The sequence below is a fragment of the Sciurus vulgaris genome (assembly GCF_902686455.1).
Source record: "Sciurus vulgaris genome assembly, chromosome: 5".
Taxonomy (NCBI): Eukaryota; Metazoa; Chordata; class Mammalia; order Rodentia; family Sciuridae; genus Sciurus; species Sciurus vulgaris.
Window position 1 is genome coordinate 164,585,157 of NC_136465.1, and position 16,810 is coordinate 164,601,966.

Sequence of the window (16,810 nt, forward strand, 5' to 3'; positions counted from 1 at the left end):
GAGGAAACACACTTTTTGTTTTTTTGATTTTTAGGCATTTGGATTTGGTCCTCAGTGATCATACACGAAATTCTGCCGAAGGCACAGAATATTTCAAAATGCTTGTAGATGTTTTTGCTCCAGAATTTCGAAGGCCAAAGAATATACATCTCCGAAATTTCTATATCATTGTTCCTCCTCTAGTGAGTATATTCAGAACCTAAAATGAATTGGAAAAAAGAATATTAATAAATATGGTTTTCTTGTAGCATGAAATGCACACAGACTGTATTACTGACTTTTTGGTTGTAGATAAAACTAAATGTGATCTCAGTGAATGTGACCAACTTGTTTTATTCATTAGCTATGTAGAAGGAGACTTATTAGTTAAGAGACTTAATAGTTAAGAGATTCTTAGTTGTTAAATACTACCAGAGAAATCATAGTGTTTTAAATTACTTGAGTGTATGTCATTACATTTATCCCATAGAATCTTTGGCCAGAATAATACCATATAATCTTTTTAAGTGTTAGTGTAGACTGACTTTAACTGTTTTAACGTGAAGTTTTTTCTAACATACCTTTTAAAAGCCTATTATTTGAGGATAACTTCGTCTATTCAGTAGTAAATACTAATATCTAGACTAAAGTTTTAGTGCTTTCTCCTTATTAAAATATATAATACATCCTACTGTATTTCTGTAGTTACTATCAAAAAGTAGCTAATTATAAAAAATGACATTTTTTATGAGACCACGATTGTTCCAGTGGGGAAAAAGAGTCAGAAGTTTAGAGAGGTATAGATTAACAATAAGGGTTCCTCTTCCTTAAAGGTTTTTATAATAGTTTTTCAGTTTGTAAGTAGAAAATTCTAAAATCTAAATATCACTGAGCAGATTTAGCTTTTCATTACATCTGTCTTTGACCAAGAATAATTTTTCATATTGTTGCTTGAATTGTTGACATACATCTTTTTACATATTACATGACCATTATTACCTATCAGAAATAGCTAATGACTCATAGATCGCTTTTTTCATAAATTTTGTTTCATACACTTACTGTTAACTATCATTACATTTTAGTAGCTGTGATACAGCAAAGACGTTCATATTCATCTAATAAGCATCTTTTCATTTTAGGCTATTGTCCAAACTAGTATGTCTTACATGGCAACAATGCAGTTAACTTAGGGTGAGTTCTCACCATAGTTCTTTAAGCTGGAGGACAATATATTTAGGCCATGGTAGCAGTAATGAAAATCATTGGTGAGCTTAGGGAAGAGCCTGGAGATTTACAGAATTCTATTCCAAAATGGACCAAAAGTAGTACTACCAAGAAGTATAGAACAGTACTTTTGTGCTTAAGTTTACAGTCTAGTTCTAGAAAAAGACAAAAACATAAATGAGCTGTCTAAAAAAGATTTAAATAACAGTTGATAAAGATTTTGCAAATATGTGGATTATGAAATAAATTTCACAGGCAATAAAAGTGAAACTTGATGTTTTGTTTCCAGTGAAGGCTATTAACTGTATTCATCACTGTATCATCATCATTTTTTAAACGGTGCTTTCAGTACCTCTCTATCCTTGTTTTGCTACATATGGTCACTAAAAGTTATTTAAAATTTTATAAAATTAAAATTCAGTTTCTCAGTTTCAATGGCCACATATGACTAGTGGCTTACTGTGTTGGGCAGTAAAAAAATCTACCATGGCCAGTAGTGCTGCTTGGTGTGAACTCTAGAAGGTAATCATTTTTTTTTTTTTTTAAATCAAAAGTTCTTTTATGCATGTTATATAGTAGCTTCAGTAAATCTTTGTTGAACAAATTGATTAGGTAAGGTATTTGGAAAAGCTGAATTTTCAAAGAAGTACCGCTTTAAGAAATTCACCCTTTAACCAAAGGACTTTTGATCCTTTTTAACCAGAAATATGATTAGTAGTATTTCAGAGTGAATCAGTCAGGCAGAAGTAAAAACTTCGTGCATATGCTTATGAATGCTTTGAAGGAAAACAGGACCGTTTCTGACTCCCACATTCACTTTGTGTATGATTTTGGGTGAGCTGCTAAATCTCCCAGTGCTCAGTGTCCTCATCTCTAAAATGTGTATAATACTTTATAATGAACCATATACACTGTGCTGGGGTTTAGTAGTGATTGAAGGAGGACCCATGTTTGAAGGGCTTGGGAAGAAGGCCATCAAGAGACACTTGTACAGATTTGTGTCCTCACTAAGAGACTGTCTTGGGCAAATATTTCAGAATGAAAGACGACCCTAGAGATTGACTTGGCAGTTTTTGAAATGTCTGTCCTGAAGATTCTAAAGATTTTCTTGTTTCTTTAATATCTTATCTCTTTTTAGACCCTCAACTTTGTAGAGCATTCCATTAGTTGCAAGGAGAAATTGAATAAAAAAAATAAAATTGGAGCAGCCTTTACTGATGATGGTTTTGCCATGGGTAAGCTTAATGGAACTATTTTTCCACTAATTTTATGTTCCCCTTAAAATAGGTTTTTATATTGACTTAATAGTTTTTTGTGCTCTCTACAGATTGATTTTTAGTGAGGTAGCATTTACTGTTTTGTTTCATTTCAGTGGGGCCATCTGACAATACTTTTTTTCTCATCATCCATAACTGTCATTTATATATTCTATTGGTATTGCTAATCACTTGTCTAACTTGACTGAACATTTGGGTTTTTGTTGTGGTTTCCAATTTTTAGCATCTTGTATTTAGTTTCACTGGTTTGCTTATAACCTCCTCACTTGCTCTTTATCAGTGGAATTTTTATTCTCTACCCTCAACAGCCCAGTATTTTTTCAGGCCATGTTATTTTCTTCTTAATTGATTTTTCTTTAGTTTCTTACACTCTTTCATATTTTCTTAGAAAGGAAAAATTAAACCATCTTGGTAACCTTACTCATTTATGCTGTAAAATGTGGTTAGCTTGTTGCTGAGTTATTGGTGATGGCATAGAATACAACCTCTGCATTCACTGTCATTTAATTTTGCTAATGACTGCAGGTGTGGCTTACATCCTAAAGCTTTTGGATCAGTACCAGGAGTTTGATTCACTTCACTGGTTCCAGTCTGTTAGAGAGAAATATCTGAAGGAGATAAGAGCAGTTGCTAAACAACAGAATGTACAATCAGCTAGTCAAGATGAAAAACTATTGCAAACCATGAATCTCACTCAGAAGCGACTGGATGTCTATCTACAGGTAGAGGAGTGTAAAAGTCAAATCTGCTTTGACTTAACTTTTTGATATCTGAAAACCAGAAGCCATGTGGAAAACCCATTTTAAACAAGTGAGATGAATAGTGGTTAGAAAGGTATATTTTAGGATTAATGGTATTTGAGAGCTATTTGACTCAGATCTTAATAATGGGTTACTTAGATCAGTTTATTTACGATTCCTGCCAGAGGGTTTTAAGATAATAAGATACATTAAAATACAAATATTTTCTTCTTAGTTTTGTTTCTTTCATTCTTGATATTTTGCTATAATAAGCATTTTCCATTTTTATTTCAAATTTGTTTATTTAGGAATTTGAATTGCTGTATTTCTCATTGAGCAGTGCAAGAATTTTCTTTAGAGCAGACAAGACTGCAGCCGAAGAGAATCAAGAAAAGAAAGAAAAGGAAGGTTAGTAAGTGACTTGAATTTGGAAGAACCAATAAATCTCTCTTTAACTGTACACAATTCTGAATGCTCCCTCTTTTGGTCAGATGTCTAACTTTCTTTTTTCTCTTGGAAAATAATATAGAACTAGTAATAAGTCTTTAAAAAAAAACTAAAGCCTTTATGTAAGTTGAAAAGAAACTTACTTAATTCATGCATTTCACTCTTGTGACCTTTTAAACTTATTTCATATTCTAATTTAAATAAAACTTAACAAGCTTAGTTTTATTCTTTCACCACTTAACCTATATAGATTAGAAGACACAAATTAGAGAAGGATGACTAAATGTTGCTGAAGGCAGAGCTGCTGATCATGGGAGTCTGACCACATGAATGGGACAGGTGACTAAAAAGATATAAAATCTGAGAGGCGATCCAGTGTCAGAGTAAATGGCATCCTGCTTGCCTCCACGTCTAGGCCTGGGAGAGTCAGAGAGCAGTGCAGCATAACTGACGATCCACCGTATGATGGAAGTGCTTGTACACTTTAATGTTGAAGAACATTGGTCAGTGGCTCATACTTAATATCTCCATGCTATATTTCTCAGATTCGACAATTAGGATCAGTGGTCTTCTATGAGGAACAGATGTTTCCTTTTTCTGTCATGCAAATTATGTGACTTAAACATTTTTTCTCTGCTTACAAGGTCACAATTGGGTACAGAGTTGACCTTTAGAGTTTTCATGAGTTTTCATGTTTATTCTCTGCCCACCTTTTAACCTGTATTTCATGAAATTTTCACTAGTCAAGACATAAAATACTTCATAAAGTGATTTTATGTATTTTATATATGACTTATATTTTATAAATATTATTTGATGTCAGCTTTTAAAGTACACTTTTTACACTGAGTAAAGTAACTATTTGGGTAGATCACTTACATGAATTACATTATTCCTTGGAGTGTTGAATAAATTCATTATTAATATTTATCAGGAACATATCCAGGTATTTTTAGAATTTAGACTAATAGATATGCTTAAAATTATTTTAGACTTATCTGGAAAATATTTAGTATTTATTAAGTGAATTCCATTTAGGTTCATTTTTAAGAATAAGAAAACTAGCAAAAAGATTTGGAAGCATCTGAGTCAATATAATGTAAAGTGTGAAGAAACTGAGTGCTTAGGTTCTGCTCAGGCATTTTGTGATGCTGGAACCTTGTCTTCAGTGCAGGTGACTGGAAAACTCTGCAGGTGGATTAGACATTTGCTTTAAGGCATGAATCAGTAAAACAAAACCACCAAACCCTGTTGTCTCAGGGCAGTGGGATTCCTTGGTTTGTTTTTTTCTTAACTCTGTAGGGTTCTGGTTTGATGTATATCACTCACATGCTCAAGTCACACTTCTTGACTGTATTTTAGCCAAAGATTGCTCAGAGATGTCAGTTACTGAACAAGTACATTAGTTAAATAATTTTCATCTGTTAATGAATAGTACACACACATGACATTAGCACAGAATGCCAGGAATTTGTTCTAATCACAGACAGTAGAAAGCTTTTTATAAAAAGTAAGTTATAAGTATAAGTGGAAAGTTATTCATTCTGGACAATTTTAGTATGTGATTTTGCTGTCACATCTCATCAGTATTAGCAGTGTATCATAATGATGATTTCTTGGCTCAACTGGAGGAAGCGGTATGGGGGAGCATGACTTATTTAGATGAGGGGTATCAAGATTCCACAGGAGAAAGATGCTCAATTTGAAGCCCCATCCCAGATGTGATTCCTCTCTCTCTCAACTCTGCACTTCTATTAAGAACCAGTCAGAACTTTCTCAATATTTGGTTTAGATAACAAAACAAAAACTAGGTATAATTTGTGATGTTAAAGAAAGGTTTGATGGCTACAACCTTTTAATTTGAAATGTAACAATATTGCTCTTTTCAAATTTTATTTACTTTTTAATTCACTTTTTAAAGTTGAATGTAAATATGACCATTGTTATTTTCACTCATACTTCTAGAAGAAACTAAAACAAGCAATGGAGACCTGTCTGACTGCACTGTGTCTGCCGATCCTGTTGTGAAATGATATGATGGTACAAAATCATCAGAATTGTATTAATACTTTTGCCAGTGAAATGGATGTTGTAAGTTATCATCAAATTGTTTCCTGGGTCACATCTGTGGAAAATACTTAGTTGTTGCAACTCTTAAGGCAGTACTCTAAAGTTTAGCCGTTCTGTTTACAAAGGCTCTGCTTTTCAAAGGTTGAGAATAAGATTTTTAAATTGGATTTTTGCCTAGACTTTAGGCTAGAAGATGTTTCTAGGAAAAATTTTTTGTTGGCAAACCAAATCCCTAAAATGTCACCTCAGATCTCTTGAGTCTACAAGTGTTTGTAATTTATATTTGAATAGGTCTTTATTTCAAGTCATTGGAAATTCAGTGCATATACTATATAGCCAGTAAATACGTCTTAAAAATAAAAGGAATTGAGCCTGAAATTCATGAAGCATACATATCAATATTCTTATAAAAAGAGTATGTGAAGATGACTTTGATACTGGAGGTGAGGCACAAGTGTTATGTACCCTTAACTGATGATCCTTCATTGTTAATTTCATGTGACTCACAAGAGCTGCTGCTGATGTCTTTGATGAGACATTATAATTAGTTTACATTGCTTTGGGAACATTTAACCTCCAACAACTGCTTTAAATTCAAGATTTACTTAATACTCAAAAGAAAAGTCAGATTAAAGCCATAGAACCCTGCTTGTTCACTTCTGGTTGATATCAGAAAAAGTTGAATGAATTGTTTCTACATCTAAACTCAGGTTTCTTCTATGTTGGGTTAAATTGAAATCTTGATGGCTTGGGCAGGCTTTTTCTTTATATGAAGTATAATTCAAGACATAAGATTAAATAATTGCACTGTGCAGGCTTTTAAAAAATTACCACTGTGAGAATAAAACTAATAAATCACTTACTGATTTTAAAAATACAGAAAGATTTTAAGTAAATTTAGTTCTTGGCAAGTTACTGGCTTTATTTTTGTAAAGATACATTAGCTAATAATTAAGTGGTTTAATCATGACCTTTTTAAATATAATAAAATGATACCTTTATGATGGAAAGGAAAATTTGAAACTTTAAATACAAATATCATTTGGGAAAATGCTTGATTTTTCTGTTGCATTTGCCTGCTAAACATTTCTCTGGATAAATCCTGCAAGAAATTCTAACATTGTTCTTTGATTCCACCTTTTGGAATGGGTATACAATATGCTATCTGTGCTCATTGGTTTAGGGTCAGGAAAACTTCCAGCCCAAGGTAAATACCTTCCCTATTAAAAATCAGAAGAAACAGAATTTGTAGGAACTGTTTTATGTTTATTATGTAAACATGGCTTAAAAATTATGGACAATGGATAGATTAAAGGCATTTGATATTTTTAATTCATACTAACTGTAGAAATGGCCCTAAAGCATGCTGCATAATTAATAATTTATATTTTCATTATTATAAATGTTTATATTAATGATATTGCATTTAATTGTATCAAATTAGTCACCATTTCATAGCAACAGTATTGTTTTCTGTTTTTCTTCTCTAACTTCTTAAAATTATGTCCTTCAGTAGGGACAGAAATTGGGATTAAAAGAGTCACGTTTCTGGATTATCCCCACATGTAAATCATTTTATCAGTACTAGAGGTCACATGCTGACTCCCTGGATACCTACAATTGAGAAGAAAATGACAGATTATTATTTTACCTTTAGTTCAAAATAACAACACTGCAGTCTGGAGAAATTATGATTTCACATACTTGAAATAAAGTCTGAAAAGTATTTAAATGGTATCAAACTGCAGAGCAACAGGGCTTCAGTGTATTCACACCTGAGTTAATATGTACATTTGGATGGTTTTTCTTACTAACATGTTAATGTTAATATTTTTTTCAGACATCCTGTAATTTAAAAATTAATGTGAGCATTTGTTATAAGTTCACAGAAAACTTAATGATGTTCAAATTCTCAGGAATTAAGGACTAACCATACATTGTCAGTTCAAATTAAATTTTGTAAAGGATGGCAAGTTTGTTACCTCACTTGAGTGGGGGGTTCCCTCTCCCAATCCTAAGAGAATACAATATGTATAATAAAACATTAATAAATATAATTTCAAATTTTTCCTTCCCCTGGATGTTTATGTTCAAAACTGAATGTCTTAAACCAATAGCTCTTAACCTTTTGGGATCCCCTTAAATAAAATACATGGAATCTTTTAAAGAAAAATGCTTGCATGTCTAGAGGCAAAAAAATTCAAGTATAAAATGTGTTCAGATTTTATTTATTCCAGGAAAAGAAGTTTTGTTTTCTTTTCTTTTTACATTCTTGATCTTTACATAGCTTGATATTTTCAAATAAAAGGAACAACATGAAGTTATTTTAAATCCTAATCCTGGAAAGGGATCCTAAGTATGAAGTGCTTAATATGTTAGAAATAACTATAATCCTATTTACAAACATGGGTTGAAGTGAAATAGTAATAAACAAGAGCCTTTAAAATACACTGGAGGCAAGAGATAGCAATCCTGTTAAACATTATGCTGTATGATTACTGCCTTTTTTTATTCCAAGATATTAAATTTTGTAAAATTGTTGGAAAGATAATACCATCACATACATCATATTAAATCTTTTACGCTTGTTTTGCTGAATGTATGAATGCTAGGCTTTAATCAGTTTTAATAATCTTTTCCAACTTCAGGTTGCAGATGTTTCAGATGTCTACCCTACCCTTCCACCTCTTGGTGTTGATGCATCAATTTATTGAACTGTTTTCCTGTTAAGTGGAGATTAACATTACTTATTTGGTTTGCCATTAAAGTCAGTGCAAACCACAATTTACACATTCTCTTGCTATAAGGATCTCAGATTTGATTTACCCTACTGGCAGGTTACCATGTTTGACTGCCATGATGTCATGGATGCTGACCAAAGACACAATAATGCAGGCAGTATGAGCACCCGAATATTTGCATCATTTTCCCTTCCCCCTAAGTCCCACAGGGAAATGCGACATGGATCCTGATAGATGCTTTACATGCCAAGGGTCTGTGCTACTCCTGAGGAACACTGAGTGTAGGACTTCTGTGACTTATATAGCAAACAGTAAGGAGGCCTGCTGTGTGTACTGGAGGAAGATACTTCATCCTTCAGGGTTGCTCACTGCCATCTTCCCATTCCAGCGTCAGTTCTTCTCTGGCTTAGGGAGAGCCAACAGATACCTAGAAGTATCTATCTAAAAATATTTTTTTTAAACAAAGTTTTTAGATGTTAGGAACTATTACATAGGTTTCCAAGATTTCAGATAAAAAAGGGGAATCTAGAATAAGTGGAAATCTGTAGAAATTAGATTATACAAGGAATTCTTGAGATGGTGATGGCAAGGTTATAGTTTATATATAAAGATAGGCTTTTACATATAGTACAGTATATAAAACGTTGAGCCAGTAAATAGTTTTCCCTATTTTAATAGCTTACCTCTTCTTTACCATTTAGTTTATCTCATCTCTCCAGTTCCCATTAGTGGAGATACACTCAGGAATATAGATGAAATTTATCTTTCCGTTGATGCATATCTGATGTCATAATTCTGGGATCATCTTTAAGAACTAAAACACATTGTATAACATGTAAAATATATGTATACTGAAGCACTCTGTAGTAATGCCGTCATTATCATTGGGGCAGAACTTCTATACCTAGAAGTATCCGTTTATATACAAGTCAATTTTAAAGTATTTAAACAAAATTTGGCAGAATCAAAGATACTTTTCTGAATATCACAATAATCTTCACAGCTCAGTACTGAGAAATATTTGGCAATTGCTTATCTCTGAGGTCATGTACATAGAACATAGTGGTTAGAAGCATAAACTCCAAAGACAGACTGATGTCAATTTTGAGTTGCTGCTTATGAGGTTATGTAATCTCTATGCTGCTTTACTTCAGGCAGAAGATAGGATGGTAATAGTATGGAGTTCATGGGATTTTGAGGATTAATTTATGTAAAGCACTTTATAAATTAATTTTGGCTATTTTATATGGCTTATTAATTTGTACTCATAGGTAGAAGTGCATTTGGTATGTGTTAGCTGCTGCTATTCTTTTAGTGGAGTTTGAAAAGCAGCAGTTGTTATTTTTGGGTAGGAGCTGAACTGGTCCTAGTTCAGTGACTCAGGTAGTTGTAAATGTGAAAAAGGCCTTGCTCTTCCCTAAAAGCACCTTCCCTGAAGAAGGCAGGCTTATGGGTATGTGATGGCAAACTCGCTGGAAATGGAAATTGGTGAGGATAGCTGGTTTTCTAAAAAGATTCCATTTCCTGAACGCTCCCACCTTTCATTTTGGTGACTTGTTAATTTTTCACAGGGCTTCTATATGCATTAATACATCATTAAGTTGAGTAAAGTACCCTGTTTTGTAAATTAAAATTTTTATTAAAAAATATGCAGCACATGCAAAAGAATATACGTATGTCCTATTTAGACTACTGCTTGGGAAGTCACCACATAGGTTGAGCACCTGTTCCTGCTTCTCAGCAGCCCACCTACCCCCAGGGCAGGGGTTTGGTGGAAATAGGTCTGTTGCTTTTGTCTAGTTTTACAACCTTTCTGTATTTTCCTAACACGGTATTTGCATGTTTATCCTGACTATAAATAGAATCTTACTGTATTGTGTGCTTTTATGACTTTAGTATCATATTTTAAAAATTCATGTTGTTGCATATCTGTAGCTTATATTTACTTCCCTAGTAGTCTGTTAATGATTATTCTACTGTTAGATGTTTATTCTATTGTTGATGACATTGCGGTTTGCACATTTGGGATACTGTTGAACACTGTTGATATAATCACTGTTGCTCCTGTCTTGGGGCATGTGTTGAAACTGCTAAGGTGGTTAAGACAGGCACACTTTCAAATTTTCTTTAGACTGTCACACAGTTCTCTCATCTCAGCAGTGGGTTAGATTCCCCATTGCTCCTTTCCCTTCCAACAGCTGAATATTTGCAGTCTGGTGAATATAAAATGTCTGTGGTTTTCATTTGCACTTCCTATTGAGAGAGAATGAGCATGATTCTGTTTGAGTCCTTTGTAGATTAGGAAATGTTTTCATGACTATGTTTTTAAAACATTTGTTGGAGTATTTTATATATTCTGAATATTTAATCTTATGTGCTTGCTCGTAACTTCTTTTTTTTTTTTTTGTGATGCTGGATATCAATCAAATCCAAAGCCTCACACATCATAGGCAAGTACTTTATCACTGAGTTACTTCCCCAGCCCTCTAGTATTTTTTGATGAAGTTAATTTTAAGGTGCTAAATTTCAGTCTTTTTATCTTTTTCTTATTATCTGCATGCTCTTTATCTTATTTAAGCTACAGTCTTAACAGTGCTTCAATTTCCAACCCAATAACTGTTCATGACCTGAGACTACCCACCTTATAACCACCTTCATTGAAAAAGTCTAGGCAAGAAAAAAAAAAAATTAGTGTGGCTCTTGCAGCTGAGAATTTATTGATAAAATACAGTTAGAGTGAATCTAGAACTTAATAGTGTACAATCTCATATTGGCTTAGACCCACTCCCCACATCTCTGATGGTAGACACGCTACAGGAGTGATTTTTCTAACAGACCCTACAAAGTTAACTTAGTTTTGGGTTGCAAAAGTTGTTTTAGTAATTCCCCATTTTAAAAAATACTCAGGTTGAATAGTTTTTTGATGAGCTGTCCCCTCTACAGCGATTTCATTAATCCTTAGGGTTTTTGGAAATTAACTGTTCAATCTAGAGAACTGACTCTAGTTTTCTTCCAAGAAATATTGTAGAAAATAACAGAAAGCAAAAGAAACAGAAATGGTAGTTTTTATTGCTGGTTAATTACAAAAATGATAATCTTTTGAACTTGGTTACAATTAAACACACTATACCAATTCATGATCTTGTTTCATAGCTAGGAGGGATCTGGGAGTGGACTGGGATTCCAGGACCAGAAATATCAGGGTAGAAATAGAAACTTCAAACCAAGCCCCACAACCAGCTGTGCTTCAAGTGAGTTTTAAAAATTAATCCCTTTCTTGAGGGTCTGGCTCAGAAGAAACAGGAACTGGTAGAGCTGCATCCTGTTCATAGTGAGTAGCCACTGAAAAGTCACATCTAAGAGGACCTTAAACTGTTGAATGCAGGTTCAGTGAGGTTGTGTTGCAAAACTTTTTCTGTAGTACTCATGGCCTAGGCCTTTTACTGCATGGTGTCTAACAGTGACCCAAACCAGCCCTGCATCGCCACCAGTGCTGGGCCTCCACGCAGTGCTCGTCACCTCACTGCACAGTAATGCTGCCAGGCCCAGTGATGAGATAAGCTGGATTATAAATACACAGTTTTCAGAATGACAGGCACTTAATAAGCTTTGAGTAAAATATAAAAATAGATTATATTACTAGGAAATATTTAGTATTTATCAAGTTTCCACTTTAAAAAAGATACTGGAAACTGAAGAGATGACATCCAAATAAAGTGAACGATGCATTTTTCATAGCTTTCATTCTAAGCATTGCAATGCAATCTAAGGAAAGACGACTTACCACAAGGCACCTAAAATAACATTTGTAGATGGGTAGGAAGGCTGTCACCCTTTTCTTAACTGTTCCCTCCCAGTCTCAGTATCAAGGCATCAAGGGGCACATTCCACAAACGATTGTCAGCATTCTGAAGCCAGGTCAGTGTGCCTGTACATCAGAGAAGTTGAAAACCCTTAAGGAGGTAGCTTTCCTTCCTGTGCGCGCTGCCCCCACAGGCCCCAGGGAGTCATGCTTCAGATTCTGCGCCTCTATTTTCACTTGGATTTCCATCATTGTCATCTGATTGATCATTTAACAGTACATATTTTCCGTCATTGGTTAGTGGTATAGACAGCATTAATTGAGCCAGTGCTTCTGGATCCTGAAGTTAGGAGAGTTTAAGAAGGAAAAAAGAAAAAGCTTAAGATGCACTTAAACCCCTTCACTTTGGCTTTCAATATGTTCTGTGACCTAACCTCATTCCTCCCGACTCTTGTCAATGTGGGCTTTCAGCTGGGTCTCCTCACTTGGCTGAAAAAAACTCAAAGACATTACTTATTCTAGAGTCCAGACTAATTTTCCTCTTGGTCATAATATCATTTATGTATCCAATTCATAATCACCTTTCCAAAGATTCCATGGAGTAACTTCCCTCACAAAACCCTTATCATCTTTGTCTCTAAGCCCCCTCCTTTCTTTTGTCTTTAGTCTATAGCAGGAGTTGACAAACCATGGCCATTTATTTACTGGAGCACAGCTGTGCATTTACATACTCCCTATGACTGCTTCTGTGTTACAACAGCAGAGTAAAGTGGTTGTGAAGCTAATAAGCCTAAAAGATAAAGACCTTTTATAGAAAAAGTGTGCCCACCTCTGACCTGTACCATTGGATACTAACTTTGTAATGTGTGCCATTATTTCATGTTTATAGGTCTTCCTGCCCTCCCCAAGCAGTGACTACACTAAAGGCACCTTCATTTTACTAAAGTAAAATATTTTAAGTTTAAAAATACAGTTCCTCAGTCACTCTGGCCACATTCAACATACATATTAAATAATGGAGATCTAGATGTGATGTAATTCTACTAGACATTGTTGGACTTGAAGATACCCCCTGGATGAAGGACCATGTTTGCCTTGTTCATTAGTGCAATTCCAGGATTTTTTTTATACAAATGAGGTTCTCAAAAATTTGTTGGATGACACTGTAAGCTGCTGAATGTCAGAGAGGTCTCAGGGTTCATTTCTAGTAAGGTCCCAGGTGATGCCTGTCAGTGTTGCTGGGCCTGTGGTCATCCTTTAAGGAGCTAGGCTGTAGAGCACAGTGGGTACTTAAGTACCCACCACATGGGAAATCTAGCCAACTAGTATGCAAGCAAGAAAATTAATAAAGCAGGAGCTGCAGCAGTGACACTTATTAATTAAAAAGTGCAGACATGCTACCAGTGAACGTGGAAACAGATGATCGATCAGAGATGTCTGGTGGTTAGAATGCTTAAAGAAAATCCCAAATTTGGCCACACTAATGAGTATCACTTTTCTCTTTGAGAAAAATGTACAAATGTCTATAGAACAGTTGTTATACCAGCACTAAAATGCACCTTACCTTCTGAACCTCAATAATTTCTTTCCCCAAATTAATGGCATAACATATCTGCAAAAGACAAGAAAAGTAGTGTTTGGTAAAGGTAGAAAAGGATAAAATTTTAGAAAAAAAATGTGATATGGAAGTACAGTGAGGGCACTGTTTATGTCCATGTGGAAAGACAGGACTTTGCTGTAGGACGTTTGTCCCATGGGGCTCAGAGCATTAGCATACAACTGCCCTGACACCCTATCACTGATTTATACCATACAAAAAATATTCCAGGTAAGTTACTCCAGCATTTAAAATTCCTGAGAGGATACGTTTTTCCTCTCAAGTGAAGTGTATTTAGCTATTACATGTTCATATACATAGTGGTAAACAGCTACTTAATGAAAGGAAGATTAATTTTGATGGTTCTAAGTACCACATGTAGTATTTTTCATACTAATCAAAAGAACAGCTTGTATGTACTTTCCAAATGTTCTCTTCCTTGGTTTGCGCTCTCATTCTCTATTGTAACTTCCTGTGTTTTTTTTTTTTTTTTAGAACAAGTTTTGGGGGGAACTGCTTTTAACATTTCATGATATCCTTACAATAATAAAAGACTGCATCTTGCTATTATAGTTCTTCCCCGTTCCCTGTATTTAGTTGACATATATTCTTCCATGGGGAAATTTTAATCCAGTCAGTTTTCTTTTAGTGGGGCCTTCCTAGAAGTGTCCCTGTCTGAACTCCTGGATGGAGGCACAGGGATGACCAACTAGATATTCAGGGGGACAGTGCAGAAAAAATAATTAAAAGTGAACTTGTCTGAATTGAGGTCTTACAGAATCTTAATATTAAAAAAAAAAAAAAAAAAAACACAAGACCTTTTCGCCTTCTGAGTTGCTTTCAAAAATGTATGTGCTCAGAGACTCTTCTCCTGTGGACTCAGGAACGCGGATGACAAAGCCAACTAGCCTTTTGTTTTCTTGATGAGCAGCAAACTGTGTGACACTGGTAAGTTCAAACTGGAAGGATGGGAAAGCATTAGACTGAATAATCGCACAACTGGAATTTAAAACACAAGGTTAGTTATTTTCTATGGAATTTTAAAAAACAAGGTTATTCTCTATGGGAACATCATGAAAAAGAGTGTACTATTAATGGCAGTCATTTAATTTAGCAAATTATTAAGTGCCTAGGTGTATTTAAAGCAGAAGGTGAACCAAAACGCACGGAGTCACTAACATTAAGATGGACGAGGTACTTACATTGGCCCTTGACACCTGAGTCTGAGGATCTATCAACCTGAAATTTTAAGAGATTCATTATATCACAGATGTTTAAGAACTGGTGAGGGAGGGGTTGTAAAACAGATAAGCATTCAGAATGAAATCATATAAATACCCTCACAAATGCAAAATAAGGTCTGGCTGAGGGCGGGGCAAGACAGTTACACGTGACCATGTGCTGTGGTTTCTGCCTTTTTTGAACCTGTGTAGGTAAAGCTCAGGGTATCTGCAGGTGGAGGATTATATAGCTAGAAGAAGAATTGATTTTCAGTGTTTTGCCAAAAAAGAGCAGCAGCATAATTTTTGAGTTCTAATGTATAATATGAATAGATCATGTTCTGTACAGCGTCCGGCTACTTTAATTCCTCTGAAGTGTTGGATCAGTTTATTCTAAATTCAACTTTTAAAAAATGGGTAGGGGTGAGAAAACAGTGAAGGGGTTTTGACAAAACTTTTCAGGATGGATATTAGAGAAGTTATGTTCAAGAAGGCATTTCAGAATATATTCTTTCACAACATTTTAAGCTTCATTTAATAATGAGGTTGATGGACCTGACCTGCATTTGAGAATTTAATGTCTTAAGTATGAAGACGTACATTTCTCCTATATACTTATACTTGTGGTAGAGTAATTAACATGGTATATGAATCATTATGGAATCACAAACTTTTAGATGAAAAAAAACTGCTTTAGATGAAAGCAAGAGTTACAATTTCCATTTATATGAAATGTCTAGAGTAGGCAAATCACAAGATCATTTGGATGATAAGAACAATGAGCCAATTTCTATAAAAGGTCCAGGACACATCTGGAGAAAAGCTTTAAAAAAAAACCAAGATTTTGTTCATAATAGCCTAATTCTTATGATGAGGTTCATCACAAATAATAAAAAATAGTATTTGAAAATGTTTAAAATAAATGAAAAGGGCAGATTTAACGAATGGCAGAAACTATATCCTCATTTTTGCCAAAGTCTAGTTACCTTTCTGGAGCTAATAGTGAGCATTTTCCACGTGCCCATCACTCCTTACTTCACCACTGTGAGATGCGGATACAGTTTTCATTTTACAGTTAAAGGAACGGAGATACAGAGGCCGAGGAACTTGCCTAAAGTTGTGCAACTAAGAAATGTAGTTTGGCCTCCCACTTCTACCAGAGGCAGATGTGCTGCCCAGCTGGTAAGAAGCGTTCCAGACTTTGTAAAGGTCATGTCTACCACTGTATATTCATAGCCCAGCATCCATTCCATGTTTAGTTCTCTTTAAGTTTGGTTAGAGTTAATTAATCTCCATGTAACAATTCTTGGTATATCTGAAAAAGTTTTGTAGAGCTGTGTGTACATAATGGAAATTCAATCTTGTGATTGAGATTTGGTTGCTTTCTTATTGCTTGGAAAATCAATAGAGGTCCATGTTTGGCTGTTGAAGATGGAATGGGGGTGTTTTTTCAATGTATCAATCTGTTTTTTTCCTTCAATTTTTGTTTTCACCTGTACTTGAAACAGTGGTTCTGTCTTACAGTATTTCTTGTTTTTCAGTAGTGGGGATTGAACCCAGGGGTCCTTTCCCACTGAGCTACATCCCCAGCTCTCTGGACAGGATCTCACTAGGAGGCTCAGGCTGGCCTCAAACTTTTCAATCCTTTTGCCTCAGCCTGAGTCTTTCCTATAGTATTTCTGCAAACCACTGCAAATTCTGTTGAACAAG

At 34.7% G+C, this 16,810-nt stretch overlaps 2 protein-coding genes across 7 annotated transcripts in view; one reads left to right on the forward strand and one right to left on the reverse strand.

The window, feature by feature from the left end:
* The window catches only part of WASHC4 (WASH complex subunit 4), a 54,484-nt gene extending 46,663 nt beyond the window's left edge, over positions 1-7,821 (forward strand). For both annotated transcript variants that reach the window (XM_079142891.1, XM_079142893.1), the window contains 5 exons: positions 35-182; positions 2,345-2,441; positions 3,009-3,205; positions 3,532-3,631; positions 5,636-7,821. In XM_079142891.1, the coding sequence (XP_078999017.1) occupies positions 35-182; positions 2,345-2,441; positions 3,009-3,205; positions 3,532-3,631; positions 5,636-5,703 (610 nt within the window). In that variant the 3' untranslated portion in view covers positions 5,704-7,821. The remainder of the gene's footprint in view (positions 1-34; positions 183-2,344; positions 2,442-3,008; positions 3,206-3,531; positions 3,632-5,635) is intronic.
* APPL2 (adaptor protein, phosphotyrosine interacting with PH domain and leucine zipper 2) overlaps positions 65-16,810 on the reverse strand; it is a 58,188-nt gene continuing 41,442 nt past the window's right edge. The window contains exons 18-23 of one of the 5 annotated variants that reach the window (XR_013764248.1): positions 15,083-15,119; positions 14,699-14,839; positions 13,848-13,895; positions 12,266-12,623; positions 9,165-9,295; positions 65-199 (exon numbers count right to left, since the gene is read on the reverse strand). Coding sequence is in view for 2 of the 5 variants with exons in the window: in XM_079142897.1 (XP_078999023.1) it covers positions 12,489-12,623; positions 13,848-13,895; positions 14,699-14,839; positions 15,083-15,119 (361 nt within the window). In the remaining 3 variants the exon portion in view is untranslated. Of the gene's footprint in view, positions 200-7,366; positions 9,296-11,528; positions 12,624-13,847; positions 13,896-14,698; positions 14,840-15,082; positions 15,120-16,810 lie in introns of those variants that run through there. The other 4 variants (XR_013764249.1, XR_013764250.1, XM_079142897.1 and 1 more) reach the window with 4 other exon arrangements.